General features: G+C 39.4%; 1 protein-coding gene across 1 annotated transcript; it reads left to right on the top strand.

Moving 5' to 3' along the window:
* The first annotated feature begins 578 nt into the window (after positions 1-578).
* LOC135480481 (uncharacterized) lies at positions 579-4,750 on the top strand. The gene is made up of 2 exons (XM_064760324.1): positions 579-678; positions 1,444-4,750. Exon 2 carries the CDS (start codon positions 1,595-1,597, stop codon positions 2,858-2,860), a length of 1,266 nt encoding a protein of 421 aa, XP_064616394.1. The 5' UTR covers positions 579-678; positions 1,444-1,594; the 3' UTR covers positions 2,861-4,750.
* Positions 4,751-10,148: the final 5,398 nt, after the last annotated feature.

Below are 10,148 nucleotides of genomic sequence, written 5' to 3'. Positions count from 1 at the left end.
TAAGAACCATAATCATGGCCTAAAATACAACTTCAAATAGATATTTTCCTAGTTTGGCAATTTTGCTAACAAAACCATTTCAGAAAGATGGAGAGAAATTTTTCCAATCTGCTTTCGCATTCAATAACAACTGCCAGGTACAGGAGAGTGGCTTGTGGCCGTGTGCGTAGTAGGGTTAAGCGCTGCACAATATCATCAGCGCCTTGACATTACCTCGGCCACAGTGACATTTAGAGTTACGACTGTTTCCTTCTTTCAAAAGCTTAGCACATGTAGTATATCTCAGGGTAGAGAATCCTTTGTATGTCTAACCGTGGAGGTAGAATTTACCTCCATGGTTTAACAAAGCGTTAAGTTATTAGCTTTACAGATGAAGACCCCCCATACTGACATGCCCCACAAGAGTTCATTATCACACTACCTGCCTACTATGTACCTGTATAGTGAATGCAGTATATAGGTAGGGAATATACTAAACATATTAGCCATGCAAAAGTTTCTGTGACAACGCATCGAAAAGTTGTTCCCATTAGTTTAGATTTCCATGTGCGGCTGAGAATAAGCCCCTTTGCAAAATCTACCCCACGCTATGACTGTCCCAGTTTTGAAATGTCCTTAATCGTCATGTCTATGCACATGAACAACGACAGCACTTGTTGAGTTAATAATGATTTGATGGTGAGTTTGGTTGAATAGTAAGATAAATTATGTGCGAGATTACCAGTACCATTTCGAGGACAGTTTAAAACTTAAGATAGAACCGCGGTGAAATTACCACCACGTGCCTTTGTGTTTGATTAAAACAAACCACAACATAACAACAACAACAACACAGACTATGTTGCTTGTTGACCTGTCATGAGCCCAAACTGGCTTATTCGCGCAAAGTTTAACAATAATTCATCGTGATAAGCTACTTCAAAATTCTGACTCAAGTATTCCTAGTCTGTTAGGTAGTGTAATGTCTGTTTCGTTTGATTAGGTTATATACCCATCATGATTGCTCGGAAATGAACAGATTTAGGCTATGCCTGTCGGTAATATCATAGCTTTGGGGTACCGTATACATTGTGTTTTTCAAAATATGCTCCCTTGAGAGATGGCAGGGGTCATTGGGTTAAGGTTCTAAATATATTTCAGTCCCTAAAAATCGCATGGTTCAATTTCAAACTCAGCTGTGGACATGGAATTTGTACAAGGGACTTTGGTGATAATAATGTATTAATGACTCTCATGTGGATGAGTTTTGTGAAGTCTAACATTTGATCACTTGTGTTTTTCCAATATGGTGTTTGTAACTGTACATTACACATGTCACAGGTGGGAAAATTGGACCATAACTTGTCAAAGGCTTGTGGTGTACAGTTTACTTCATAGTTCCACCCTTAAAATAAACTGTGTAGAGATTTAAATAAATTTATGTATGTCTTGGATATGTTTCAGCCATATGATAATGGAGTCTACAGTTGGTATAGTTGAAGAACCAGGTGGGAGACCTGTCTAGACCCAGGTGCCATGCACTACCTAGAAGACTATCTGCAAACTGAGATGTGGTGACCAGGCACAGATTCCATGGGGTTGACGCTATCTCGCCATGGCAGTTCTTGATTTCCTTTTAACATGTTTTCATGGGGTGGTGGATGGAGTCAAGAATTTTGGATTGTTGATCCACACTGTAGCACTGTTCAATTTCCATTTGCTGTCATCACTGTTTGAATGCATGTCTATTGTTGTCTGTACAGGCTCCAGCATCCTGCAGGAAACGTGGTTCCTGATCGCCGACATCTTGTCAAACATAGGCGAGTTTTTCCTGGAATTGGTTTTCTGCATCCGTTCTTTTCTGATGCTGCTGTGGAAATTTATTCTCCTATTGTGGCATGCCTTAACCTTTGTACTTTCGGCTGTTGAGTTTATTGCGCTGACCCTGTGGAGCTGTTTGGTACTGACGGTGAAAACGATAAGTCAGACATTAATTGATGTGGCGGGCAGCTGTGGGACAACTTGGCTGTACGGGAAAGGATTAGTCAGCGGGGTGTTTAACAACACTGTCAAAGGATTCGCTGTTTTGGGTGAAAGTGTGGAGACAATTTGCTTGTCAACATGGAACGGTGTTGTTGGGACAATAAAGCATGTGAGTCACTCATTGGTGGATTTTGTATTTGGTAAAATCCGCGACCTGAAGAACGATGCTAGGTACGTCTTCCTAGAAGTCTTCCCTAATATTCAGAAGGAGGCTTACATCGGCGTTGTTGTGTGTTTGTTTTTTTACCTGGTGCTCAACAATCTGCCTCGAATGTTCCGTTACATGCAGAGTCATGGACTGACATTGCCTTTTGTTGGAGGTACTAGGAGGATGGCTAATATTATTGTCAATGATTCAGATGAAGAATTTTTGGACAGCGAGTCTGATGTTAGCAATGAAAACGATGACGCTGACAGTGTGATGACGAGAGGAGGCGAAAGCGACGAATCAGGGAGCGATGTAAACGATAGCAATGACAGCAACAGCAACTACGACAGTGACCAAGAGATCGACATTCAGCTGCCGCCAATGAACCCGATCACACGTGCCCTCAGTCGCTGTGGTTTGCGCCAGCGCACAGAAACGCCAACCCTAAGTGCTGAAGAGAAAGCAAGCATGAGTAGAGAGGACTTGGAACTAGAGGTCGAACGTGAGAAAGACAAACGCGCTTGTGTTGTTTGTCAGGATCGGCAGAAAAGTGTGCTAATTCTGCCATGTCGACATCTCTGTCTCTGCTTGCAGTGCGCCAATCAGATTGCCCGTGCTCATTTTATCGACAACAGAGTGTGTCCGCTTTGTAGAACAAGAATCAAAACCATCATGGACATTTATGTGTGATATGCGAATGCGAGTCCGAATATGCAAAACCTAGACACATTGAACGTGTTGAAATTTAATCTTCTTGTCACACCGGTTGTAATGCAAGGAGAGGGGTTGGGGGTAGGGTGTGTGTGGGTTAAGGCCTGAATGGATAGAGATGGACAAATTCATTTCATGTGGCATTTGAATACATTATCTTGATATTTCATAGTTCCTGGGAACAAAACCGAGCACAAGAAAGCTGACATTCCTGAGAGCGTTGTTGGTACTTTCAACACAGAAAAGCACTACAAAGGGGAACTACTCTCATAGTCTAGACAACTAATCTTATAAATGACAAACTGTTACACTAATATAAAACCAGTTGATTATTCTGTGAGACAATCCAGGTATAATATTAGCAACTGCCTTGTTTGTGTGAAGTATTGAGCAAAATATAAGCTTGTCAAAAAAAAGAAAGAAAAATCATAGTGTTTATTCATGAATATAATGATCATTGCCGTTTGAATTTTCACCTTTTTTGTAAAGTCTGTTAAGTGAACAATATCCTGTGTTATAAAATTGGATTCATGTAGCTAGTGTTGATACTTGATGACCAGATCTTCCAGAAAACTGAAACAAGCATAGAATGTCACATTTTAATTTGTTACATGAATTTTTAAATTTTTTTTTTTTAATTTCTTTTTGTTTTTTAGGATGTTGAAGTGAAGAATACCCAGTTTTATTTATTGTACTTAGAGCTTGGCAGTAATTCTGTCAACTTCTTAACTATTCCGTAATATTTATAAAATTTTCCAATCAAGGAATATTGTTATTAGACTGCTAGTCTGTCTTTTACTCTGTTGTCATTATAAATGACTGAAGTGTTCAGTGAAAACTTGAAATATTTCTTTTATCACTGAACATTTAATGAGTCGTGCTGCTTCAAAAATGTTGTTGGGTGGGTTGGCTAAGGTACATGGACTGCATGTTGTATGATTTGCCTGTTACCATGAAAGCATGTTAAACATAAATTGTTATTTGTCTATTTCTTTTTAATGCCTTCACTGATTACTCAACCTTTCATCATATATACAGAAAGAAAGGCTAGCTGCAAAGGTTATTTATGGAGCTTTAGCATCATATTAATTTAGGAAAAGGATGATCCTCTAATCTTATTAGCATATTCTGCTGCCAGTTTTATTGCCTCGTTACAATGAAAGGCTATTTCTTTTAACAACCATATAGATTTTCAGTGTCTATAGAATTCCCTTCTACTTCCAGCCCTCCTCCCCCCCCCCCCCACTCCCCTTCACCAGCTCCACAGCCTTCTTTCATTGGCTACATCCACTAAATCATTCATCAGTCTAAATCTGCTGAGCCTCCTGTTGTTTGTTTGTATAACTGCACTGTGTATATATACCAGCTACTTGGATGACTTTTTGGAGTATCTACGCTTTTGCATTCTGCCATAGACAGACAGATTGGCCCCATAAGTAAAGCATGCAGATTTGAGCATTGGTAATGCTGACCTGCGCAGAAGGCTTTAGGATGCGTGAAAAATTGTCTTTTCCAATAATATAGGGCATCCATGGCCGAGTGGTTAGCATTCCAGCACGGCACAATGACTCGGGCGACACTCAAAAGTCCAGCTGATGCTGGCTTGCTCTTCACTAGTACATGGGGATTGTCATGGGTTTCCCCCAGACTCTGTCCGGTTTCCACCCACCATAATACTGGCTGCCATGGTGTATGTGTATTAGTGAAATAATCTTGATTAAATAAATAAATTTAATAATGTTGTACCAAAAACAAAAACTACAAAATTGCAGTATGCCAAATTTAGTGCCATGGTCATACTGACATGGGCAGATTGTTTTAGTGCTTCATATATGTGTGAAAAACTGTCTCTACCAGGATCGTAAGTCCAGGAACGTAAGTCCAGGAACCAATCTAAATTTTGTACGTATCGGTACATGTATATTTGGTCTGGGAAGGCTGGGATTAAGACCGATGTCTGTGTTAACACCAGGCCCCATATTTATCAAATGTCTTCAGATTGAAGTCAAGAATTCAAACCCAGCTGCAAACAAAATAATTTTCTCTAGGAAGTTTAAAATTTGTTCAATGATTCTTTACTACAAAAACAATGTACCAACCACAATTTGAATTCCTTCCGGTTATGAAATCACTAAATCACTTGTAATTTAAGACTTAACTCTTAAGTTGCTTCATAGATATGAGCTTTGATCTGTTGTATTAATATAAATATTATTTTCAGTCATCAATGTGCTTGACTGAAAATTTTGTCCAGGAATAAGTTACTTAATGTGCATGATTCTGAAAGTTCTATCCATCGTGGAGATGTGTTTTGGGCTTCGTTTTTTGTATTTGGTAAGATGATATCCTAAAAGCACCTAATGTCGGGGTAGAAATATAAAGACCATTAATAGGAATAATATAACCCCTAAAAATGCATTTTTCAGGTAGCATTTAGGTGAATTTTTAGGTGAAATGCAATATCTTTTCTAGGGGCACATTTACAGGGAGAGCCTACAAAATACATGCAGCCCCCATGGCCTAGTTGTTAGCATGCTGACCCAGGAGCCTCTCACTAATGCGACCTTTGTAAATTCAAATCCGGCTCATGCAGGCTTCTTCTCTGGTCGTACATGAGACGGTCTTCCAGCTACCTGCCGATGGTCAGGAATTTCCCGTGTTCTCTGTTTGATTTCTTCCCACCATAATGCTGGCTGTTGTGCAAGTGAAATACATTTGAGTACGGCATAAAACTCCAATCATTGAATTACATAAATAAAATGCAATAAATGTAAAAATTTTGGATATATACATTTTGCATCACTCATCACTGTGCACACCTTACCAATTCCATTTCTTAACCATTTTTTCAGTATATGTCATTTAAGGCTAAACTGTAATTTCCAGGCAATCTGTTCTGTCTACTCCACACACTATTTCATAGGCCTAACACGTCCAGTAAGAAAATCAGTATTCATATCATTGTATATGCTTGTTTAATTTTTGATAGTATAGAAGATCAGTGTATGCTAATATCTTGTAGGGCAAAATTTGGTCTAATTTGTCTGTTTTAGTCTGACAGATTCTGTTGTAGGTGTTGTGAGATTTTCAAAATTCCTACTAACATGTTTACCAACCTATGACTGAATGAGTAATATCAGTCATTGGAGACCAATCGGTATGTTGATGTTCGTCAGGGAGAACATGATATAACTTTTTTTTTATTTCTGTTAATTTATTGATGTTTTTCAAGAGTGAGGGTTCTGCAGGAGCTACATTGATCATGTAGATATTTTTCCAAGGTACTATGAAGATTGAAGAAAATTTGTTTAATAGTTAATTTTTTTTTTTCTGACATGTTAAGCCAAGGCACACCAGTCTAATCTGTTTCGTGGATAAGATAAATCTCTTTCGAAAGTCAGAGAAGGGTATAAAAATAAAAAGTCTAAAATGCCTGCAGTTTGTTGAAGACATAATTGGAAAGCCTTGAAACAGGAAAAAACATAAAAATGTCAAAATTAGTCAAAATAAGAAGTTTCAATTTTAATTTTATTCTGTTTTTGGATTTTTTGGGCAGTCCATTAAACACAAAATAAAATGGATGTAATCTGATGAACAAAAATACTCCTTAAGTTAACCATTTGATCGGTCATTTTACATGTTACTAGCCATCAATTACAACCTACCACTGGATCTACTTCATGTCCAAAAATGTAACGTATGTTAATGGAAAATGCGTTCTTGTCGCATCGTATTCTTTCTGTTCATTTTTGTACCGACCCCTTGTGTACATACCTTTTTGTGCGGTGTTTAGCTTGAGAAGCCTACACATATTGTATTGATTTGTATGTTTGAAAATATATTTATGGCAGCAGGTCTCTATTTTTGTTGAGCCATTTCAGTTGATTGATGAACAGAAAATTCTATGCTTTAAGCTTGTTTTACGCGTACATGCACGTACACAAAGCATAATCGTATCAGTTTGCTTATTTATGTAATAAACATAGACCACCTGAGTGGTCGAAAATCTATCTGTTTTGTTAACTTGCATTTTTAGCTATGACTAAGCAGCTCTGTATGGGTTGGCCTTTCTTTCTTGCGGTCAAATTTTCATTTATTTATTCACTTACTTATAAACCTACGACCATCCGCAGATTGCTGGCAGACCTTCCCCTGTACAGCCGGAGCAGAAACCAGCATGAGCTGGACTTGAACTCACAGCGACCACATTCATGAGACGGTCCTATGTCATTGTGCCACGCTGATGCGTTAACCACGTCGGCCTTCTCAAAATTTTTAATATCGTATCTTTGAACATGAATTCTGAGTGCAAGATGACATGAAAATTATGTTAATCTACTTTAACTAATGAGATAGGAGACATGATAGTCGTATATCATTCTGGACATAAAACGGCGTAAAACATGTATCAAATGAATAAATACAACCACACCACCTTGTAAACAAATCTGACCCTATCTTTAATAAGCCTATACTGCACAGTGCATGCATGGGGTGACATCATAATGTCTTTCTACTAAAAGCCCTGGGGAGTTTTGCTATCTACTGATGGCTATTTTTTCATGGTAAATACATAAATACAGAGGAGATGCTGTCAGCAATTTTCACGGTTGTGATGATAACTGGATTGCCAATACATACCCTGTATCTACTATGTAGGTAGGAGTATATTTGTTTGGGCGTGTATTAGGTTCACCTGAAGTCATGACGCCAAAGCGCTGCTGCCGCTGAGCACCGAAGACACCAGACCCGACACCCCACCCAGTCACGTTATACTGACACCGGGCCAACCAGTCCTATTTCCTTGCTCTAACCTCTCAATGCTGAATGCCAAGCGAAGCAGCAATAATATACCAATACTTTGGTATGACCTGACCTGGGTTCGATCCTAGTCTCTTGACTTTGAGGTGGTCACACTAGCTATTCTGATTCATGTTTCGATTGGGAGACACTAATTTATCATGTTCACAGATCTTCTCACTGTTCACTTACCTTGAGGTTTAATGTAGCTTTTTAATACTGTTGTGTGAAAAATAACAAATACATATCTGAAATTTTACAAAGAAAAATGTGTTGTTTTTTTTTCCTGTAGAAATATAATCTGCCTGCCAAAACAAACCTCAAACGACCCTTCTGGTATCATCAACACTCCTAGAATCAGTGAGTTAGTGCTTGTGGTTTAGCGTCGTACTTAACTCATACAAGGACGATGGAATCTTTAGAGCGCATGTAAAGTGCCTCATTGTTGCAGGACGGATTTCCACCGCTCTTTCATCTAGTGCTGCTTGGCTGAGACGCCTTACCGAAGGCAAGTAAGGCGCCCCGCCCGAGCCGTTATACTAATACGGGTCAACCAGTCGTTGCACCATCCCCTTCATGCTAAATGCCAAGCTAAAAAGTTACTACTTCCTCTTTTAAGGTCTTAGGTGTGACTCAACCCAGGATTGATCCTGAATCTACCGCTCCAGAAGCGGATGCTCTACCAGGTGTGCTATCGGGCCGGGGTCTCTCCTCTTAGAATCAGGCAAAAAGAACAACTTAGTCGTGGGTGAGTGCTGGCAGTCTCGAGAGTTCTACGCCTCAATGTCCTAACTGTGAGATCTATTTTATTCTTCACTGCTTAAGCTTTCAAAAATACAGATTTGTACTCTTCCATGCACGAACCTGGGGCTTGGTCATTCACGATTGTGCCGTCTTCAAAATGTTGAAGCTGTCATCATATATGTGAAATACTCTTCGAGTACTGCATAAAACACCATAGATAAATAAATAAATCGAAATGTCCAAGTTTTACATTACAAAATCACATTTCCTGCAATCAACCTGGCTTGATATCACATATACCTGGTCTATTGACATCAAGCCAAGTTTAGCCTGAATTTGGTAGCTAAGCTTGGACAATGGCCAAATAATTTGCAGAGCTACCACTGCTCATAGTGGAACATTTTAGTGCTGCATCGCTGAATAAACATGCTGAAGACACACCTAGTTACACAAATACTTACACACTGTATTCAGGGTTCGTGCTCAACTTACATCTCATTTTTTAAGGTTTTTTCAAGGTAGGTGCATTTTTCAAGATATTTTTTGGGGAAATTAGGAATGTATCATACGGAAAAGTAAGCAGCGAATGGATGCTTTGGGTTCAACGCTGTATGTAACACACATTATTTCGGTCATACTGCAGCAGTGTATACGCGTGACTGGACGAATTTATGCACCAAAGTGCTGTGGCCACTGAAGCATCTTACCCAAGACGCCTGATTATGACACCACATGTAGCCCTATTGTAACCTGATCAGGTCGATTTATACTTTTTTTTTTTTTTTTTTTTCTGATTGGTGTTTTACGCCGTACTCAAGAATATTTCACTTATACGACGGCGGCCAGCATTATGGTGGGTGGAAACCGGGCAGAGCCCGGGGGAAACCCACGACGATCCGCACGTTGCTGGAAGACCTTCTCACGTACAGCCGGAGAGGAAGCCAGCATGAGCTGGACTTGAACTCACAGCGACCGCATTGGTGAGTGACTCCTAGGCCATTACGCTGCGCTAGCGCTTTAACAAACTGAGCCACGGAGGCCCCGATTTATACTGGCACAATATTCTGGAAGCACGTGGTTAGAAATTTCGTTTTCAAGGAGACCGGACCATTTGTTCATTTTTCAAGTCGATTCAAAACCTGGAATTCCTGGTGGCGATTTTCAAGGCAGTGTAATACGAGCCCTGTGTATTTAACCTAAAGTTTAACAGTTTTCAAACGATATTTTGATTGATGCTGAATAATTCACTCACCTTTAAGGGCCATTAAAGAGTTTTATTAGTGATGCTTATTAATTTCTCATCAGAAAAATGTATGTTTTGGCATCAAAAGTATCATTTTAAGGCTCAGGTGTGCTTCTGAAATTGCATTTTTACCTACCAAACTTAGGGTGAAATACAGCATACATTAGGGCAACCTGTCACTAATGCCTCCTCCGCTATGAGGGTTACAGACAACACATTATAGTTTCCCATCCTGTCACGGGTATCAGTTTACCAATTTTTTTCGCATAAATTCAGCAAAAAGGCCAATGTTTTAACGAGTTGTTTCAGCTTCATCATTGCTGTCCAAGTCGAACAAGGGGAGATAACCAAGTCCAAAGGCACACATTGCATGATTTCTTGAACACTGATCCTGAAATCATTGCAAACTTCTCTTTCTGACACAAGGCTATTTGGCCCTTGGGTTTTCCCCTTAATTGCCAATTAAATGCCCCTTAATTG

This window comes from Liolophura sinensis, chromosome 13 (genome assembly GCF_032854445.1).
Source record: "Liolophura sinensis isolate JHLJ2023 chromosome 13, CUHK_Ljap_v2, whole genome shotgun sequence".
Classification (NCBI taxonomy): domain Eukaryota; kingdom Metazoa; phylum Mollusca; class Polyplacophora; order Chitonida; family Chitonidae; genus Liolophura; species Liolophura sinensis.
This window is presented reverse-complemented; position numbering and strand designations above follow the sequence as displayed.

Coding starts and splice junctions, on each gene's coding strand:
- LOC135480481 (XM_064760324.1), top strand. CDS start 1,595: ATGGCAGTTCTTGATTTCCTTTTAACATGTTTTCATGGGGTGGTGGAT.